This window comes from Protomyctophum bolini, assembly GCF_963924005.1.
Source record: "Protomyctophum bolini genome assembly, chromosome: 5".
NCBI classification, from domain to species: domain Eukaryota; kingdom Metazoa; phylum Chordata; class Actinopteri; order Myctophiformes; family Myctophidae; genus Protomyctophum; species Protomyctophum bolini.
In genome coordinates, this window is record NC_137866.1 from 9,416,885 (window position 1) to 9,439,802 (window position 22,918).

The 22,918-nt window shown below is 41.4% G+C and overlaps 1 protein-coding gene across 1 annotated transcript; it reads right to left on the reverse strand.

Moving 5' to 3' along the window:
- Nucleotides 1-1,886: 1,886 nt before the first annotated feature.
- On the reverse strand, nucleotides 1,887-22,226 carry b4galnt1a (beta-1,4-N-acetyl-galactosaminyl transferase 1a). Its single transcript, XM_080764776.1, has 11 exons — nucleotides 21,899-22,226; nucleotides 14,993-15,257; nucleotides 13,899-14,087; nucleotides 12,073-12,179; nucleotides 9,314-9,351; nucleotides 9,041-9,221; nucleotides 7,708-7,800; nucleotides 6,128-6,315; nucleotides 5,010-5,150; nucleotides 3,662-3,899; nucleotides 1,887-3,010 (listed from the first exon to the last, which is right to left on the reverse strand). The coding sequence occupies exons 2-11, from the start codon at nucleotides 15,244-15,246 to the stop codon at nucleotides 2,799-2,801; spliced, it is 1,641 nt and encodes a 546-aa protein (XP_080620902.1). The 5' UTR covers nucleotides 15,247-15,257; nucleotides 21,899-22,226; the 3' UTR covers nucleotides 1,887-2,798.
- Between the last annotated feature and the right edge of the window lie 692 nt (nucleotides 22,227-22,918).

A 22,918-nucleotide genomic window follows, 5' to 3' on the forward strand; every position in this document is an offset into this window, starting at 1 on the left:
CAGAATAATATTTTTTGCAGGGTTCCCAGACTTTTTCAGCTCAAGATCCATCAGAGAAATTTGGTCTCCTGAGGACATACACTTAGCCAATCTACAAGCTCACCTCCGATCCGAGGATTTAGTGCTGTACCCATTGGGGGGCATACGTTAGTCCACATTCCGATTTCCGATAGTCCGACATTGGCGTTAACTGGACTCCAAAGAGTGTACAGTACAGCGTACACTCCGTACAGATTGGCTGCAGCACTGAGGACAGCTGACAGCCATCCGGAGGCCAGTCAGCACTCTTATCCATACCAAGGTCCTGCTGCTGCAGCACTTCCCTTCAGTCTCCTGGAGCAAATGGCCATTTTGTTTTTTATTAGTCGCTTTCCTTGAGTTTTTGAATGTACTACTGGCCCAACAGTTGGCGTTTAGGTTTAAGTTCACCAGTGCAAGGAGGTGAGGAAGATCGAGGCTTGACATCTTACGTTGACATTTTGTCTGATGTGGCTTTACTTGTTCAGGCACAGATACTGTAGTCAGGAGTCTCTTCAAGTTCAGTTGAAAAGCTCTGCATTATTTAATGCTAATTGCTGTCAGCTGTCAGTGTCAGTATTTTCACTCTTTTTCAGTTTTCCTGTGCTTCCTTGATGACACACTTAACTATTAAGTTTGAATATAACAATCTGTAGTGCCTTTCGTCTTTCACTAAACTAGAGCAATCTGTGAACTGATAGTCAGGGGATAATTAAAAAATCACTCCCGTGTGAAGTGAGGGGCACTCTTATCATCATTCATGATCTCATTCTCAACCAATGGCACACAATCACACGCCGGCCAATCACATTTTGCATCCACACTTTTGTCTTCAATGTTTGTGTTTACACAAACACTCAAAGCTGGTCATAGGAGGGGCTAGCGCCCCTCAAAACTCTGAGAATAAATTCCTTAACAATACGTTTCTTGCACCCTAAATCTATCCCTGACTATAACCCTAAACCTAACCTCAGTCGATGTTTCACTTGCTCCACTGCATGGTCTTGATGAGAAACCTACCCTAGCAAGCACGGTCAGGACTTGAACGAATTAGTGACGTCTCGATTGGGGCTAGATCAAGTCAAACTAAGACTAGTCAGATCTGGCCCAGAATATCACCTGATTTCAACCAACATAAATTCTGCTCACTAAGACAGATGTCCCTGGATGAATCGGAAAGAGTCCGATCGTGGCCAGATCAACTTAAGTCATATGATAACTAGTCAGATCTGGCCCAGAATTATCTATATTATTTCAACTGGTGAAGAAGTCCTGGAAATGACGTAAAGATCATCCCCATTTGGGCTGTGATCTGGCCTAGTCCTGAACGTCACCGGAGCCACTGGAGGACATCATCATAACGTAATTTATCTTGCTGGGACTGGTGATTATGGGTTGTTAGCATTCAAAGTGATTGGTCTGTAAAGGTGTCTAGTAACACATCTCACAAAGACTTAAATTCAGCTTCCATAGGGGAATATGGGAGCTGCTTAAAGTTGGGATACCATTAATAACCTATATGCAGGCAAACATTTACATTTTTTATCTACTTTATTTCTACTTTAAGTACCTAACAACAGCAATATTGTAATTCTGACTTTATTGAGTTCAGTCAGGTTTGTTTCTAAACTGTGGAACCATTGGCATGTAACTTAAGCCTGTATATGAATTTATGATTTTATGTGGACAATGGCCACCTTGTTTGTGTTTTTTATGTCACTATGGACTTTCTGATATTCCCTGACTATGACTTGTGTCATAGGGAACTCATAAACCAACTAAATTGAAAAAGCCGCACTTCAGAATAAAAGATGCAAGACTGGCTCAGATGCAATTTCTCATGTTTATTTGAGAACTCTGAACTTGTCATATCAGCCAGTAGAGGTCAGCAGTGAGTGATAAGATGTGGGGAAATCAGAGAATTGGCATAACTAAATCGGGAGAAAATATAAGAATATTAAATATACACATTTAATAGCTCTGAACACCCACTGTAAAATAAATGTCCCTGAGTGATCATCCATTGTGGAACCGATCTGAAGCGAGACTCCTTCCTCCTCCTTCCTCCCTCTTTACCCTTTCATTTCATGCATGAAATTGAAAAGCTTTCACACTCCAAAGTCCATAGTCATGTACCTATCTCCATTTACCCCCTTACTCTTAGAGTAAATATTGTGGAAGATAAAGGTGTACAGACATGTACTGTGGGCCTAGGTCTTCTTACCAGAAAACACAGTCATGTGAAGTGATGGGCGCTCTTATCATTATACATCATCTCATGAACAACTGAATTTATGTGATTGGTTAGCCGATTTGCTTATCTACACATTTTCCCTTCATTGTCAATGGCATTTATTGTTTGTGTTGCCACAAATTTACGTCATATTTGAGACACATTTCTCCTTTCATTGTCAATGGCAAATATGAGAGTGTGGACAAAAGCTGTATATAGGAGGGGCTAGCGCCCCTCAGCAATCACGAATCCATGATCTGTCAACTTGCAGTAGACATAGTCCTGTAAACATCCTTGTTGACTGGCAAACTTCCTGAATTTTGATAGTCATAATAAGCAATGTCATTTCATGTGCCTAAACAGTGAAGAGCACATTCATCCCTTTTCAATCAAAATGTCAATACCCTCTCTAAAGGGTGTGATCGTAAACAAACGATACAGTACGTCGACAAGTCAAAAAGCTGCAGAAGGAAAAATGTAAGGAGGTTTCAATTAGACGACATGCACTTGAATCTGTTCTTGAAGTAGTACACTTCATCACTGGCTTTCAATTAGACGACATGCACTTGAATCTGTTCTTGAAGTAGTACACTTCATCACTGGCTTTCCGCTCACCGCTGGTCAAGCTGTAGCGGAACTTCTCATAAGCCTTGTCATTGTCCGTTTTAGTCCAGGGAAGTCGGACCTTTGATGCGTGATTTACAATGACATCACTGCAGGAGCCGATGTGGAGGGAGCCCAATCCATCGATGAAGAACTCTGCAGGGGTAGAGGCGTCTTTAGTACAGACCAACTGATAGCTTGCATCATAGGATGAAGCTGCTTGTGCTTGTAGTTGCTCTAAGTACGCACACAGATGAACACGACTCATATAATATTCTCTTATATAATATTTTGTAGCAGTATCGCTGACAGCACATTTAGCTAATGGCTTACACTCGATACAGCAGATGACGCCCATCATTCAACAGATTAGGCTACAGCAGTGGTTCTCAAACCGTTTTGAACTTCTCCCTGGAAATAACATTTTCATCCATAACACCCCTTAATGACATTTTTAGAATTTGTCATATTATGGTGTGTAAATATGTAAAACTTAAAATACAGTATGTCACAAGGAAAACATCGGTTTCCATTAGGAGAGATTGAAAATAACATTTAAGCACTTGAACCCAGCATCCCTATTCTGCGGGGAACATTCACCAAAAATAGCAGAACTACAAGCTCATAACGTGCCACGCTGTGATGTGTTGTGAGTTTGTAGATCTATTTTTGGCAGAGATTTGGTGAAGCTGGAAAAAGAACACACCGAGTAGAGAGGATCTAAAGTGGTTAAACTGAAGTGATGAATTCCAATATAATCAAAGTATTCTGAGGCACCCCTGGACCCTTGAGCTACTACAGACTCACCTAAATGACCGCGGCGCGCCATGCGGGGGTCAAAACCCACCTGCCGCACCTTGTCCGTCCTCCCCATGAAAAAGTTGATGACTGCGTCGGCCACCACACAGTTGGGGAAGCCCTCGATGACGTGATGATAGCCTTGCCTAATGTGCACGCAGTCTCCTTCATTTCCCCCCTCATCCACTGAGATGGTGTGGCGAAACGTGGCTGTATAACCCGTCACCTCTCTCACTCCGCCAGCAACCTGGAACCACGAACACAGGAAATGCATTATTGTTGTAGAAGTAGAATGCACACACTCAGACACAGGCAATGCAATAGAAACACTATGAAAGACCCTTGTAGAAAGATATCGTTGCTGTCCGCCAGAAACTACCGAATTCCATTTTTCAGGTTCTTTTCCATAAATCAATGCTATTGTACACCCTTTACTTCTGTGTGTTGCTTATAAAAAGTTGGAAAAATAATAATAATTTCATGAAAAATGAACATTTTGGAGTTAGGTGGTTTCTCCCCGACAACAGAGATATGCTGTATACATCTACAGTTCTATGCAGATGCAAACACAATATACTGTATTCACACGCACAAAAAGTGCACTTCCCCCAACAACACTATGCCCGGTAATGTTTCCACACTGCCGCCATCCATAATCACACACTAGTTCATGAAATGTACCTTGTAAGTACTGATAAAATCATTCATCCAATCAGCTTGGAAAAGGGAATGGGAGTCCAATGAGGTCCCAAACAAACACCTGGTGTCAGACCCCAACCAACAGGTCCCTGGCACCACCCTCCCAAGGAGACAGTGGTCTACCGAGGAGGCCACCGAGCAAACCAAGGACCAAATGGGGTATTATTATCTCCATGCTGGCCTTGGAATGGCTCAGGATCCAGCCAATTTGAAGAAGATAATGGTGATAGGGAAGTCTGGCGCATGTTATCTTTTGAGGGGATTTGTTTTAGTATGTTTCTCTCATAGAGTATATGAGAGTCAGTGGAAGTTGCTCAGTGGCGTTTTGAAGCACCCGGAAGAGCCTTCTACTTCCGCCTTTTTGCGATTTGGGCACCAAAATGTGGAAGTGCAAACGTGCTCAACGTTAAAGCCCATCTGCACGCCTGCAGTCCCTCCTCTTACCACTAGGGTCCAGTGCTTCAACGTTGGAGAGCCTCACAGGCCCCTTGGTTTCTCTATGCTGTTTAAAATGTACACTGACTCATATGACCAAAGAAAGTTAATTTATACTTTTGACCCTCTTTGGACAAGGCTTTGTATTTTCATTCTAGAAAAGGTGAAAGGGAAAATGCATTAATGCACTGAAGTATAGTTGAGTATTAGCATCACTCCTTACAAGGTCTAGGGTGGTCTTCTCCAGAATGTCCACCATCTTCTCCAGGTTGGTGCTGGCGGTAAAGAAGAAGTCGTCATCCACCCAGAGCACATACTTGGTGCTAACCTGTGACACAGCCAGATTCCTCCCTGCAAACCAGCCCTGCAGTGTGCGGAAGGATGATGTTTGAATATTAACCCATTAAGACCATTTATTTTTATTTACCAGTATTTATATTTTCTTTAAAAAAACGTGTGGCGCTCAATCGTTTTCATGTGAAGGACTTATTATGTCTTTGTATTTTGTCCCAGGGAGTTAAAAATAACGATGTTTATAATCGGATCTGTACACATTTTCAAGTTTTTTCAAAAATAGCAGATACTGTATAAGCTCATAGCGCATCAAGACAAAAAATAAAATGATTTAAGTGGTTAAAATCTAAAATGACATGTTTTATCGGTTTGAATGGGTTATAATAACTCATACACAGACAAATGTATACACTTGTATACACATGCAAATTAATACACACGTATATATTCAAATTGTGCCTTGTTTTTGTTCCAAAAAAGAGATTATCGTGTCTGCACATCCACTCTAGCCCAGGTCTCTAGCCCAGGTCCACTCTAGCCCAGGTCTCTAGCCCAGGTCCACTCTAGCCCAGGTCTCTAGCCCAGGTCCACTCTAGCCCAGGTCTCTAGCCCAGGTCCACTCTAGCCCAGGTCTCTAGCCCAGGTCCACTCTAGCCCAGGTCACTAGCCCAGGTCCACTCTAGCCCAGGTCTCTAGCCCAGGTCCACTCTAGCCCAGGTCTCTAGCCCAGGTCCACTCTAGCCCAGGTCTCTAGCCCAGGTCCACTCTAGCCCAGGTCTCTAGCCCAGTTCTCTAGCCCAGGTCACTAGCTCAGGTCCACGCTAGCCCAGGTGCTGGACAAACGGTAATACAGGAATGAAACAATATAGTCTGCAACACTATTAATAACCAGCTCCGCTGGTTTATTGCTTTAAATTTAACGTTTCCATCTGGTTGGATCTTCTTCCTGAACATTTCCACTTTATGGCACACACCAACAAGTTACGCTTGCAGACAATTGTTTTCCTTCCAAAAGTGATTCTGCAGAACGGGTTGCTGTATGTATACCTTTCCAAATGGCATGATGTAATGTTCAATGTGAGGCCCGGTGACGGGGCGGGGCTGTTGGTTGTCATCGGCCACCACTATGGTGACGGTGGGGTAGAACTGTCGGATGCTGTCGATGAGTTCTTGCAGTTTGTCATAGCGTAGCAAGGTTTTGGTGGCAATGGTGACCAGGGCACTGATGTTGTACTCTGAAAGATAAACGAAACGGAAGCAGTGTTTCAGATTTCGTTGGCTAAATGCTATGACTAATGTTGTCCGTCGACTACCTTTTTTCACTGACAAACTAAATAAAAACTAAGCTATGATGAGATCGGGCTTTGATTGCCGAGGTTTTGCTTGCTGTGTGTGAAAGGCCCTGCGAGAAGATATAGTGCCGATAAAAGCGCTCGCCGACGCTTTCCCGACCGTTTCTGAATATCTAGCAGGTTTGATATTTGGCTCTCTTGCCGACTGGACATCATACTGTATGAACTGTGTTGCGACCACACACCAGGAAGGCCATATTACAGCCAATGAGAGCACAGGGCAGCTGTGCTCACTCACTGACACTGTCTGTCTGTCTGTCGACTATCGATAGATGATCAGATGATAATATATATAACCTTTATTCCTTGGGTAAATCCCTGTGTCGTACATATATTAGTAGCTATATTAGCGCAATGTTGCTGTTAAATAGTAGGCTATATAAAACCAACGCATTTCACTTGAGTAATGTTGATAAAACCACATCTGAATCAACAGTGCAGAGCAAACTTTTGGACCTTGTACACTGTGTATGTGTTTGTGTGTGTGTGCATGTGCGATATGGAGAGACAGAGTTATTTAACGTCCTGTCTCGCTATAGTGCACGTAGGCTATACGCTATCACAAAAATATTGCCCTGTGTAGCCTGGCTATTCCTGTGTGTGTGTGGCGGGCACAGAGAGAGAGAGAGAGAGAGAGGTCCTGTGTCGGTCTCGGGTGAGTGCATTTGCGTGAGATGAATTTGAATAAAAAACAAATGATGTAGCCTACTGTATATGTATCGGGTCTGGATCGGATCTTGGTGAACTCTTGTAGTGTGTGATGCCTAGTCGGCTATCAATCGTTTAGTGTGAAAGCCACACAGATATGACAGTCGAAAAGACTCCTGTAGTGTTAAATTCATAATGATCTGATGACTCACCGACAACTTTAAAACTCCTACAGTCTGTAGGGGCCATTAGTTAACCAATGTCACACAGCCAGCAATCATTGGATCATACATATTTTTCACGTGGAACATTCAAGTGAGGAATTATCCAGATGAAAATGAAAGTGCATTTAGACTATGAATATACAGACTATAAATACACAGATGTATAGGAAAGATAATACAAAAATAGAACAACATTTTAAGTTTAAAAGACAACTGTCCAGTTCATATTTTTGGTTTGAGTACATATGAATAAATATCGCCAAAATCGACTGTAGATTTAATACAAAACCTTTTCAGATGACTAAAATATGAATTTTTACTCAAAATATACACTGGTGTGAAATGAACATTTGTACACCAACATTTAAATTGTAGGACAGTGACGTGAAAAGACGGCACATACCTCCGCTGGATCCAGAGTTGTAGAGCTTTGGGATTATACCGTGTCTGACTTTAATGGTGAAAACGGAACGGTGTCTATCAGTTGCAAATTGAACTGCAAAATAGAGCACGACAATATAATTCAATCACAGTAAATGTTAAATTAAATAATTGAGAAAAATCATTATTAATGTATACATACACACATATTATAACAGTTTCAGATTTAAGAAAAAGATTGGTGAAAAGAGTGGCAAAGCAACATGCAAAGTGAGTTTAACATTGTTTAATGTCATTTAATGCAATCAGATCAGACTTTTCTGTTTGGATGTATGGGCTGTCAAGGCCAGAAAGTAGTTTTTTGCCACTCAGTAGGCATTCATGCATAACTTCCGGGTTTGATGATGATGTCACGTGCATACCCTCTATAGTCGACAGAAATGGCTGACAGTCAAAACAATAGAGGGAAGAAACATTTATAAAAAAATAAAATAAACTGAGGGCTAACAGAACCTGACTCCACCAGGTGGTGGCACTGCCTGCCACAATCTGACTCAGAGTCTGAGTCAGGTTATGATATGGTTGGCCAGACTGATAAGATTAACCTGACTCTGCCATGTGGTGGCACTGCCACAATCTGACTCAGAGTCTGAGTCAGGTTATGATATGGTTGGCCAGACTGATAAGATTAACCTGACTCTGCCATGTGGTGGCACTGCCACAATCTGAGTCTGAGTCTGAGTCAGGTTATGATATGGTTGGCCAGACTGATAAGATTAACCTGACTCTGCCATGTGGTGGCACTGCCACAATCTGACTCAGAGTCTGAGTCAGGTTATGATATGGTTGGCCAGACTGATAAGATTAACCTGACTCTGCCATGTGGTGGCACTGCCACAATCTGACTCAGAGTCTGAGTCAGGTTATGATACGGTTGGCCAGACTTATCAAGGCTGAGGTCGAAACTTGTTGGCAGTTGCCTTTAAATAAATAAAGGCTGTTTCTCCTTTTTACTCACACGTTTGATCCGTGAGCACCATTGACACTTTTAACTACCGTTGGCTTTTTAGTTCTCCTTTTTTCTGTACATTATTTACATCAACACATGTTTCCATAAATATATATTATATCTTTTGGTGCCACGCTATGATCTTGTAGATCTGCTATTTTTCAATGGCTAAAGTATAACATAAATGCTTGAAACACCAAAAGGGGTTCCCGCCCTGAATGGGTCAAGGTATTGGTGACTGCTTGCTCATTTCTGCTCAGTACTCCAACACAATCTGCGGTATGTGCAGTTCTTTCCAAAATGATCATACATTTTGTATATCGTCTCTGCAGTGTCATACGCATACCTGTGTCTGCTGTCCTAGGGTGGAACAGGGTGTTTGTGTACGTGACAAACTGCAGCTGCCTGTTCAGACTGAGGAGGAGGGGACTAGATATGACCATACTCTTCTCTCCGGCCCCAATGACAGTGACTTCATCCACTGTGGCAGCCACGTCAAATACACCCAGCGCTGCGCTCAAGTTCACCTGTTTACACAATAAGAGACCTTGATGTTAAAGTAATAGCATGGCTAACACAAGGTACACCAAAAGAATACAAGGCTGTATGGAGACTTTACCATGTGTCTGGCTTTTTGGTTTTCTTTTAGTCCCAAACCTGGAGAAGATATAACATAGACAGCAAGAAATATGTATCATTAGAGAGTTCCCTACGGAAAGATCAACACAGATATTGTGGCTGTTGTTTTGAAACACTTTGAAAGTGAATTAGACCGTCACTTTGAATTAGACCGTTCCTCACCCAGGAGTCAGCTCAGCTCTAATCCAGACAACAGTCTTGTCAAAACTTGACTATTGTAACTCCCTCCTTACTGGCCTACTGGCATGTGCACTTAAGCCTCTCCAACTGATTCAAAATGCCACAGTTCGCTTGGTCTTCAACCAGCCAAAATTCTCACACGTCTCCCCCCTCCTCCGTTCCCTCCATTGGCTCCCGGTCGCTGCCCACACAGAATACAAAACTCTGATGCTGGCATTCAAAGCAACCAAAGGCATGGCTCCCCCATATCTTACAAGCATGATTGAACCCTACAAACCCTCCCGCGCACTCAGATTAGCCAACGGGGAGGCGGCCACAGACCATGTAAGGTCTTCACTAACCTGTTTAAAAAACCTTAAATATGGGGTGCGATAGTTTTGTACTTTTTCTGTTTTGCATGTGTCTATGGAGTTAACATGACTCTAATAGACCCCAGGTGTGATTATAATGTGCAAATAATGTCTTCCATGTGTATTTTTTATTTCTTCCTGAAAGCTGAAAGTCTTTGAATCAAAAAGCCCAATTGAAATACACTGCTTTATAGTGGAAAAAGGTGAAAAGCAGGTATAGGATCCCTGGCTAATGAGACAAATATGCCTTAAAACATTATATTTTCCCTCTAACTAAAATAAAAAATAACACTTTAAATATTTTATTTCTTTCATAAATAGAGAATCTTTTACTCGATAGGAACTGCTCCCGTCGCAAGTCGATGATGTCATATGTCCATGTGTGGTCCAGCCCTATGGAATATATGGAACGCACGTGCTAATAAAAGTATTTAATCCTTAGGAAGTATTACCTTGGTTTTTATTACCATATGCATTCCATAATTCCAAAGGGCTAGACCAGGCACGGACATACTGTATGACATCTCCAACTTGCGACAGGAGCAGTTGCAAATGAAAGATTCTTTAGGAGGGCAAGTATAATGTTTTAAGGCTTTGTCTTATTAGCCAGGGATCATTTTCTTTATGAACGATGTGGCCAGTACAATGGCCACATAAAAACATTAGACAGAGCTCTCATACACATGAGGGCCCGCCCATCCACTCCATGCGGTGCAGGGAGCAATAGGTGTTCAGGGAGGAGTCTTTTCACATGTCCATGCCGTGCCACTGCCGGCACATCCAGCTTTGGAGACTATCTTGCCATATTGTGCGCAGCGCTCTGGTGTCAAAGCGATTGACAATTTTATCAGCCAGTGTCTTGTTGAGAGGCCAAACCTCTGCTCCATAAAGAATGCATGTGTGAATGGTGTCTCGGTTGCTATGTTCCCGTTGTTAGTGGTGTCTCGGTTGCTATGTTCCCGTTGTTAGTGGTGTCTCGGTTGCTATGTTCCCGTTGTTAGTGGTGTCTCGGTTGCTATGTTCCCGTTGTTAGTGGTGTCTCGGTTGCTATGTTCCCGTTGTTAGTGACGATGGACAGAATGATATAACACCTGCAGCATCCTATTACATTGGACAGGTTAAGAAAATTGTGTCTGACCCCTCCCATGTACTAGTATCGGCTAATGTCATCAGGTAGGAGCTACGAGGTCCATGCGTGCAAATATAATAGGTACAAGCATTCCTTTGTCCCTCTGTCAATCACACTCCTTAACAGAGTCCTTGCAGAGGGCAGACAGGTTAGGGGTCGAAGGTTATGAGGTGATGTTCTTCCTCTTTTGCACTAGGTATGTTTGTGTGTGGTTTTTATGTTGTACGGGTCACTGTGTGCCTTTGTTGTCTTGTATTGTATTGTATTGTATCTGTATGCTGCAGGGCGGGTCCTTGGGGTCCAAGACAAATTTCTCCCTTTGGAGACAAAATAAAGAAACCCTGAACCTTGATTACACACGTCGAAGGACACTCGGCAGGAACAGCCTGCTGTAGAGGGCAGCTGAGATTTCAGTCCAGTCCAAATCGAGGGTTCCCCCGGTGGAACTGTATGAGACATGGCCTGTCCTTTGTGCCTGTAGCTATGAAGATTTACAACACTGCTCGATCAGCAGACTAAAACCTCTGAAGTAGCGCCATTGCAATAGCTTACGCTCACTGTCTCTGACACTCTAGCATGCAGTTATTGTACACTTCACACTGTAATGATATCAGAGTTTTCACTGATTGCGTGTGTCCTTCACTCTCAAGTATTTGCCTATGCTTGGGGTGTGCTAATGAGCCTATAAATGCATAGGCTATAGGGTGTACTGTATAGACAAATCCACAGAACTCTGCCCTGCAATTACGTCAATATTGTGTTGTGCTATTTTACTGCTCTGGCAGTTCACATTGTGTCAAATAGTCCATTATATTCGGCTGCACCACAATTCTTAATTTCAACCGATGACGGGCGACATAAATGATAAGGGGTGTCACACACACGGACTAATATAACCATTCCGTTAAGACAAAAAGGGTTGTATTTACCAGCATTCTCACATCTTCAACCACTGATGATGTTTAGATTGTTATATTACATTTGCATTATTATAAAAAAAAATTACTTTCACATTTAAACCCGTGTTTATATATTTCGTCATCAATTACAGACATTACACTATTTTCAATGTACACTTACCTGGAATAATGATGGTTTTGAGGGGGCGTACCTCCACCCCCTGGGTGGGGTACTGAAGAGGACTGTTGGCCTCAGCGACAATAAGCACATCTGATGGAGTGGAGGTTCTGTACACACAAACCCACATTGGACACAACATTTATTCTCTACTACTATCGCTAGGAAATAAACATCTTACGGCACACTGCAGCTAATAATTAAAAGAAAAATGCAAATTTACCAGTAATCTCGACTATAAACAAGGGTTATGGGTTATTAAACAATGAATGAAACAGTACAAACAAACAAACGGTTCACATACAGTAGTGGATACCAGAGTACAAAGGTGCACACAACCATTAAAGTTCATCATCACATTCATTCATCATAAAGTTCATTCATCACATTGCATCTTGAATGATAAATATAACTAACAACACATTATTTTCCGTTTGGTTTGCCACCTCCCTACTGTATATTTCAGAGCTCCTCGCCAATACAACCAAATGTCTTCCTTGAGATCCTCACCTAAAGCTCTTTATTATTCCCTTACACAGATTAAAAACTGCCTTTTCAGTATAGTTGTTCCGATACCAATACCAGTGTCGGAAAAGCTGCCGATACTGCCTAAAATGCTGGTATCGGCCAAGTGGATGTCAGTCTGTGCCACTCCGATACCATGTCATTTATCACATGATTCACGATGATAAATGTAATTTACAGTCAATTATTTTTTCAAAGAACAACGGCGAGCCAAGAGCTGCTGAGATTCAAAAAAGGTGATGACACTAGTCCTGATGGAGGTGCTCGAAGTTAAAAAACAGTTTATAGTGAAGAGGGGTCCCATCAGAAGATTTTTCAACATCCTCCTAACTTTCTTTGTTTTTATTCAAAAGTTTCTTTCTTTTTTTTACACCAAATAATAATAATGAACAGTCAAACAACAATGAAACATATTCCTCCTAACTTTTGTTTGTCCCTTTTTTAAAGGGATAAACTCAACCAGAGTCACACCCAGAGTTGGCAAAGAGAGAGGGCCATTTGTTAAATGGACCAATGGGCACCTAGAAATGTTTGCAAGCAACTGTAACCACTGCTCTAATGTTGTACAACAAAAATGATTTAAAGATCTCAAAACCATGGAGGTTTACAAATGTTAACAATTCATTAACTGCAATTCCACCTATATATGTAGTGTATTGCCTCACGTGCCCCTGTGGGTGCTTTTACATAGGACGCACAAAAATGAAATGTAGATGGGATTTTATTGTACCTAGATAATCTATCATGATTTTTGTATATCATAAATGTCATTTGTAAGCCATGAATGGGAAAATGGCACAAAGTGTGGCCATATATTATGGTGTTTTTCTTTTTTGCACAGTGCCCCATCTGTGTTGTACCCACCTGATTGGTCCCCTTTGGTCACAGGGAGCATAAGAGGACATGAACTAGCGGTGACAGTCCTCTATAGACAAGCCACACCTTGGGGAAGTACCGGTGTGTCGAAACCGGTCGGTGTTTGGTGTTTTTTTATTTGTTTTAATATGTGATCTATCCTTTTAATCTATCCTTGCTCAAGAGTGTGCTTGAAGCCCATCCCGATGGGAACCTTCTTCACTATCAATTGTTTTGTATTTTGAATGCTTCAGTTGATGGCACTACTGTTTTATACTCCTACTATACTATTTACACTATTATTTTTTATTTGATTACAGGGAGTGTTGCTCTCTCTACGACTGTAACTACGGTTAACCCGACTATACCTTATTCCCTATGTGAACTCTGTTTTGAAAAGTGCTGCAAATACATTTATTATTAGTATTATATCGACTCCTGTATTTTACCTCCTTCTGAAGCCATTGTACTCCTGAGATCTGCGACTTTTCACCCCCTCCGGGTCTTCATTGTTGCCTAAGAATGCGAGTTGAAGGTTTTGTGCCCACACTCTCGGAAAGAGTAGGTGGGAGTATGGCAGACGATTGCGAATGGTCTCCTTCTCTGCCTCACATACACACACATTCTGTGCCAAGTGACTGAAAGAAAGCAAAAACAACAAGTCAAGTTTGAGCACAGTGCAAGATGTTCATTGTTGCCTCATATTATGACTGAATAACGTGTTTAACTGGTGGCTCTATAGCAGTGGTTCCCAAACCTTTTAACTCGAGACCCAAAAGAGAAACTTAATCTAGTCTCCCCCGGGCCGGGACCCAAACTAGTTCCAAAATAGCTCACCACACATTGGTGTGGTGAGCTATTATCTTGTAGATCTGCTATTTACCCCCGTTTAATTCATGCAATTATTATTATTATTATTTTTTATATTTTTTTATTTTTTATATTCCATCCTGATTGGCCGAGATTGGCAGGCAAAGTTTGCAGGAGTGCTCCGTTTTGAACAAAATACCTTCATCAACAGTGTGCCATTCCTGTGAAACTTTGCACGCACATTCCCACTAGGCCAAGGAAGAAATGCCACATTTTTTAAATTAGCCTAATCATGGCACTATAACAGGCCAATTCGTGTTTATTTTACCTATAACTGCACCGATCTGTGTAAAACGTTGTATGCGCACTCCCTAGAGGACAAGGGAAAACTTTGCCCTGCATTCTTCACATCTGTGCCACCAGGACACTTTTTTTTAATTACTCCTTCATATTTTATCCAAATCTCACACAAATGTGATCTCTATAGTCATGTAGATCTCTATAGTCATGTGATTTTTCAGATAAATATGATGCCCTTATCGTGGGCTGATTCCACCTTGAGGTCGATTTGAAAAATCGGGGATTGACTTTCTTCGCCTACTGGCAGCTTGCACAAGAAATGTGTTCGAACTAGCAGTTTGCGAGATAAGCCGACACACCCACACCTGCCAACCTCCCACCACACCCACCCACCCACACACACACACACACAGACATAATAATCAGAACATACCCTGCCACATTGTCCTTTATGTGATAGGAAATATCAGGATAGCTGCTGAGAAGGTCTTTATACGTCTTCTCCAGAAGCTTCTCAATGGTGTCCCCATGTCTTGTCCCAATGTCCACTGTTGAGTCGTCTCCAGGGACCCACCAGTAGAAGAGCGTGAGCAGCACTCCGCTGACCAAACCGATTCCAAGTAGCTTCCTCAACGTGGTTCGCATCTTCAAAAACGGATGCAATGCAGTGCAACAACGGGGCCTCATCTTACATGAATCTGCAACAAATAAACAAACAAAAAGGGAGAGGGTCGGGGGGGTTTAAGTATCGGTTCCATTACTCATGTTTTATCTCAGCAGACATTCATCTGATTCAGAGTCTTTCCCTTGTGTCACAGCCCCTGTAGTTGGTCTACTTGGGTCTACAGTATGTGGTTTGTTAGGTAGGCCTAGTCTGTGGTTTGTGCACTTTTAAACAGCCGTGTGTCTTCCTCCTTTTGTTATGGCCTAAGAGCCAGGTCATAACATGGGGGCTCGTGATTTGAACTCAGATTGGTTGTGACGTTAACAGGTAACTAACTTCCTGTTTTGTTTGGACTTGTAGAGTCATGGTATTTGGTGTTAGGAAGAGGTGCACGGTAGTTAAAGTATTTTGGTTGTATTTGTTGGTTCAGTTTGGTCCTATATAAGATGTTTGGTGCTGGTCATTTCATGTGTATTACTACAGTGTTAGAAGTTAGGATGGGTGGGACAGGTGTGTTTTGTCTGAGGTGTGGTGGTCCCTGTGTAGGATTAATGGTGTTTCCCCCTGTGGGACTCTCTGTATTTTTTTTAATTTGTTTTGTCTTTGTAGATTCTGTTCCACACAAGATGGGACAGGGTGGTACTACTGGGATGCCTTGTCAGTATGGGGGACTCAGGAGGACCACTAAAGACCAGGGCAAGTGAGGCAGTTTAGTTTTTGGTTAGGCAGCTGAGGTAGGGGGATCACTGCACCTGTAGGCACACCTGTCATATCTGTCCTGGCTTTGCAGGGTTTAAGCCGTGTTGGGACCCATGAAAAAGTGCTTAGAAAATGAGTTTCGTTCCCATGTCATTTTTCATAGATAATACCCTTCTGAACTTCCATCCTGATTGGCCGTGATTGGCAGGCAAAGTTTGCAGGAGTGCTCCGTTTTGAACAAAATACCTTCATCAACAGTGTGCCATTCCTGTGAAACTTTGCACGCACATTCCCACTAGGCCAAGGAAGAAATGCCACATTTTTTAAATTAGCCTAATCATGGCACTATAACAGGCCAATTCGTGTTTATTTTACCTATAACTGCACCGATCTGTGTAAAACGTTGTATGCGCACTCCCTAGAGGACAAGGGAAAACTTTGCCCTGCATTCTTCACATCTGTGCCACCAGGACACCTTTTTTTTATTACTCCTTCATATTTTATCCAAATCTCACACAAATGTGATCTCTATAGTCATGTAGATCTCTATAGTCATGTGATTTTTCAGATAAATATGATGCCCTTATCGTGGGCTGATTCCACCTTGAGGTCGATTTGAAAAATCGGGGATTGACTTTCTTCGCCTACTGGCAGCTTGCACAAGAAATGTGTTCGAACTAGCAGTTTGCGAGATAAGCCGACACACCCACACCTGCCAACCTCCCACCACACCCACACACACAGACATAATAATCAGAACATACCCATAGATAATACCCTTCTGAACTTTGGGTTAAAAGTTCTACTCATAATATCCTGCAGTATTTTGTCACAGGCCAGAAAAGTATATAACCAAAAAACGGAAATCTTGTGCTGCTGTTTTTGCTTGTAAAATGTGTTATATTGATTTTGGCAACACAAAATCTTTATATGTCATAAATACATATACCTAACATTTGAAACAAGTACTGGTGCCTTAGTTTACTCGTACGTTAATCTAGATCATGATTTGTTTAAAAAAAAAACGCTTCAACTAACGTTATTGGCACCCAGCACACTGAAACGTAGCGTACACATAGTAAATTTAGTCAAAAGCTTATGTTTCCTACATTCAAAATTTCACAACCTACTGTGTAATGATAGGTAGAAAAGAAAAGCAGCGCACCTTGGCCGCACATGCTTTTCGAGATAAGTCTACTAGATGGACGACTTGGACGTGTATATGCACGTACAGAGATTTTGTGCATTCATTATTTAATACTCCTATCTGTATCAATAGGAATGTGTATATTGGAGTGTTCTAGATAGATGTAATCATACATCAGAGCATTTCAATGTGTTTAAAATAGACACCACGTTTGTCAAACATTTCAAAAGTTCACTCGTTTTCACATAGCCATAGGGTTCCAGGCACACCCAATCATAATGATAAACATCAACGCATTTGTAATGGTCCAAAAACATGACAGACACAAAGTTCGCATGTGTAGCTCATCTGGTTTTACAGCCAAAACTGTTTTAGTTAGCAGCCATTGAGGTCACGACAGCTGTAGATTAATGTCATGTACATTAATACATTAATTAATTAATTAGTCTTGTCCATGATGTGTCTTTCTTAATTTACCTAATTCCTTTGTTGGAGTTGCTGTTGAAATGAATAGGAGGTCCAAGCAGGCATGTTTCCTTCTTTCCATTTATTGATCAGCAATCAGTTACAGGTTACAAGCATTCGTTCCATGGTTACAGCATATTGAGGCCTTCGTCCCAGGCAGAGCCCCTAGGTTCCCCTTGTCTCTCTCTGCTGTCCCTCACTCACAGTTCTAACTGATTCTCCGTTCCATCTTATACATCCCCAATCTGTGGGTGGGTGGGTGGGTGGGTGGGTGGGTGTGTGTGTGTGTGTGTGTGTGTGTGTGTGTGTGTGTTGACCCTTAAGGCTCCATTGGTGGTCTTATTTTCAAAGCATTCTTCAGTGTGGTAAAACCTCACAATGTCCACTATATAGCAGGATCTCACAGCTGTTACGAACTGACTATCTTAAAGTGTCCCTAAGCTATCTTAGTGACTTGCTATTCTAAATAATAACTTTAATAATAACTTTATTTGTATAGCACTTTTCAAAAACAAGTTTACAAAGTGCTTCACATACAATACACAAAGGCAATTAAAATCAACAATGAAAATTTGTCAAATACAAAATACAAAAAATAAGAGATAAAAAGCAGAGACTGGGACTGTTCATTCAAACTCATTAAAAGCCTTTAAATAATAGTGGGTTTTTAAGAGTTTTTTAAAAGTGGACACTGAAGTGGTCTGTCTGAGTTCCAGGGGTAGTTGGTTCCACAGCAGTGGAGCCCTAGCAGCAAAGGCTCTGCCGCCTTGCGTCACCAGTTTTGTGTTGGGGGGTTGAGTAAGACTTTGTTTGCTGATCTGAGGTTACGGGAAGGTATGTGCGGGGAGTCCCGGGGACAAGAGGTCGGAGATGTAAGTAGGTGCTAGTCCATTTAGTGATTTAATAACAAACAAGTTAATTTTAAAATCAATTCTGTACATGACTGGTAGCCAATGCAGTGAGGCGAGAACAGGAGTAATATGGTCATATCTCCTGGTCTTTGTGAGAACTCTGGCTGCTGTGTTTTGAACTAGTTGAAGGCGATTGATGGATTTCTTTGGGAGTCCAGAAAAAAGAGAATTGCAGTAGTCCAGATGGTTTGTGACAAAGGCATGAATAAGGGTTTGTGCATCGCTGAATGAAAGAAATGATCTGATTTTTGCAATATTCCTGATTTGGTAGATGGCTGTTTTCGTGATGTTGGTGAAGTGCTTTGAGAAGTTTAGATCAGAATCAAATAAAACTCCCAGATTTCTAGCCTCAGGGGAGCACTGTAAGCCATGTAAATTTAAAAGCTGGATTTGATTTTCTCTGTGGGATTTTGGTCCAAATACAACTATTTCGGTTTTCTGGTTATTTAACATGAGAAAGTTATTTGACATCCAAGATTTTATGGCAGTAAGGCAGTCAATCAAAGGGGAAACTGGAGAAACTGTGGCTGGGTCCGAGGGATCTATGCAAAAATAAATTTGAGTATCGTCAGCATAAAAATGGAAAGATACATTAAAATTCCGAATAACTAGGCCTAAAGGAAGTAGATAAATACAAAATAAAGGTGTACCAAGGATCGACCCTTGGGGGACCCCGCACGTGATGCCAGCGGGGCCAGATGACGCATTCCCAAGTGAGACTGAGAAGGTTCTGTCACTCAGGTAGGACCTAAACCAATCAAGTGCAGTCCCAGTTACACCTACCCAGTTTTCTAACCTGTCTATTAGAATATTGTGGTCAATAGTGTCAAATGCAGCCGAAAGGTCCAGCAGCATCAATACCGTGCAACAGCCCACATCCGAGTTCATTCTAATGTCATTCAGAACTTTCAGAAGTGCAGTTTCTGTACTGTGATTAGCTTTAAAACCGGACTGAAACATTTCAAAAAGTGAGTTATTATTCATAAAGGTTAAAAGTTGTGAGTAAACCACTTTCTCTAGTGCTTTAGAAAGGAAAGGTAGCTTAGAGATTGGTCTAAAATTGTTAAGATTGGAAATCTCAAGGTTTGATTTTTTCAACAAAGGTTGTAGGTACTAGGGCTGACTTAAAATGTGTTGGGACAATACCGGAGGAAAGTGACTTATTAAAAATGTCTAAAATGTCTGTGGATAAAAAGAGGGAAACCTCTTTAAAAAACTTGGTGGGTAGGGGATCTGCGGGGGTAGAGGAGGATTTCATGCTGTTAATTATTTTCAACAGGTCATGCTGATTAACAGGAAGAAAGGAGTTAAATTTTTGACCTACCTCCCTGTGTGGTAAAGTGCACGGAGAGGGTATAATTTGGGCTCTAATACTCGATACCTTGTCTATAAAGAAAGTTTGGAAGGCATCACATCTTTCAGTGGAGATGATTTCACTGGAGTCTGAGGGACGACGTATGAGAGAGTTGATGGTGCTAAATAGAAATTTAGGGTTATGGGGATTAGAAGCGATTAGATGGGGAAAATATTTGGATCGTTCTTCTTTTACTGTGTTATTCAGCTCTTTTAAGAGTGATTTCATGGCAATGTGGTTTGAAAGAACTTTAGATGACTTTAAATGACCTCTTCACTTAGGCTTCTCTGCATGTGAACTCCTATAGGCCGAAGTGTTCTGTGTACAATTATGAGATATGTTGAGAGGCATAATCTATCAAAATATACATCATCCATTTTTTGCATTATTCAATTTAGGGGGGTGTGGTAACAATTTGATAGATTTGTAGCCTTTGTGGGCTGCTTTTCTTTTCTACCTTTCATTACACAGGTTGTGAAATTCTTTATGTATGAAATATAAGATTTTGGCTAAATTTACTATGTGTATGCTTCATGTGCTGTGTGCCAATCACTTAAGTTGAAGCATTTTCTTTAACAAATTTGCTACATTTCATGATCTAGATTCACATTATAATTAAACTAAGGCACCAGTACTTGTTTCAGATGTTAGGTATATGTATTTATGACATTTGAGTAAGATTTTGTGTTGCCAAAATCAATATAACACATTTTACAAGCAAAACAGCAGCACAAGATTTTCGTTTTTTGGTTATATACTGGGGACTGCTCATGTTTGTGTGCTGTAGGAAGTTGTCTTGATATGGTGGCTATAATAAATGTAGAGGAGATCTTGAATAAACAAGAAGGTGGCCGCACGAATAGGTTACCGTTCTCACTCATTTCTCTGGGAGTTTTCTCGCTATACTGTACTATACTATACTATACTGCTGCGCCACATGGTGGAATAAAGAAGATGAAGATGCAGTTCGCCACGGGGCCCCTTCTTAAATTTCAGATTTGCATTTCCTGAGGGAACAAGCGGGTGTTTGAGAAGTACATGGGTAACGCTTGTACCAGCGTTACCCAGACATCCGCATAGAGGGAGAGAACTACCTCCCTCTGCCCCTCTATCGACACTTCGTTCCTGTCCGTGGTCAAACTGCTGGTGATTGGGCTGATCAATCAACTGTCATTTCTACCATTGAGCAATTCTGTATAGTTTTAACTGTTTCTTGTTATTCATTTAACTTAGCTCCGTGTAGAAAATGCCACCTCATCGCCATCAAATTATTTGAAAATTGCCTCAGTTTGATTTCTGAATTCTAATTTTTACATTTACTTTGCATAGATTGAACAAAGCTAAGAGGATTAATAAAAAGATATAGTAAGTATTAAAAAGAAGAAAAAAATGAAATTGCGCAATCATGAATTCCGTTTTTAAGTTTATTTATAAACAAAATCTAGTGTTGCAAATTGCGGCTATGGGTGCAGTACTTAGTTTAGACAGTTTTTGGTTTAGACTACCGGTAGTCATTGGTTAGACCAGTCATTAGTCCTACAACTACAACCTATCTCAAACCCTCCATGTACTGTAACATGTACAGTGGCATGTTTCAACCTGATCTATAAGCCTACTTAACAACAACAAAAAATCTGCTTTCTATAGTTAATTGTTGCAGTCTTTTTTCTTGCAGAAGAAAAGTGATCAAGTGAATGCAACTGGTGCTCAATAACACTATAAAAAGGTGCACATGAAGGAGGATAACGTGTAGGCCTACTATAGTGAGCATAGCAGCCATGATCTATATAGCCTGCCCTACTGTAATATTCCAAATCTACAAATGCTGGATAAAACATTTAGTTTACTCAGCTGCTTTAGGGTCTTTCTTAAATGTTATAGATGTAAATTAGTTGGACTGAATAACTAGTAGGCCTATGGTTGGTAGGCTATAACGTAAAACCCTACCCAAGCAATAAAAGCATTCCTTTTCCATGGTAGCTAACAGACGCTATTGTTTTCTCATCATTGTTCTTGGTAATTGTTACCACTTTGTCACACATGGACATGGTCAGTCATGATCATCTTGAACCGAATAAAACAAAAATAGGCTTACTTACTGACTGTTGATGCGTAAATGTATCTCCGTGCGTCATATTGATGTAAACCCTTCCGTTGGTGGTGGCGTTTGCGCAACAATTTAGAACTGCGATAATTATTATGGCTACCGACGTTTAAAGTAAAAGTTCTCAAGCCAAGCCCAAACGGCAAACAAATTATGAAACCGACTAAAAATGTCTACATAGTAGGCTAATGTTCTCGTGCCCCGTGGGGGTGGATGATCGTTTGTTTGAGTCGTAATGAAACTTTGAGTCTGTTATCCTGACAGGCTCAGGATAACACTGGATGACTGTCTGATCACAGACGCCAATAATTTTGTGCTTTAGGCCGACTTGCGTCTCACAACAGTACCCTCATCTGGCGCGCGAGAAATTTGCACATTTCAACAAATTGCTAAAGTTGCAGTCAGACGAAATAATATAAAACAATATTGTGCACATACGCTCATAATCGCGCACGCACACACACACACGCACGCGCGCGCGCACACACACACACACACACACTGAGTGATAATCAGAAAAGGCGTGTGCGTATAGTGGGCGTGGTTGACGCATGATACAAACAGTGACACCTAAACGAACGGGTAGGGTAGGATGGCCAGAACCACGGTCCACTGTGTGATTCTTGGGTAGGATGGACAGAACCACGGTCCACTGTGTGATTCTTGGGTAGGATGGACAGAACCACGGTCCACTGTGTGATTCTTGGGTAGGATGGACAGAACCACGGTCCACTGTGTGATTCTTGCAGACTCCGGCCACTGGATATGTATACAGGAACAGGATTCTCCATGTTAAGTTTTACAAATACAATGAATGTAATTTCTGTGGGGCAACTGGGGCAGTGGCACGGCTCCATCTTTAAAGCTGTTATAAGCAATAATATGTCAACATTGTAAATTACCTTTTTTTTTATTATTTTTTTGGTATTCAGCCAGCAATGAGTAAAATGCTCCCAAATTTGTTTGTCTCTGTGACTCAGATAGGGCCCGCAATTTGCATTCAAAGATTTTCCTA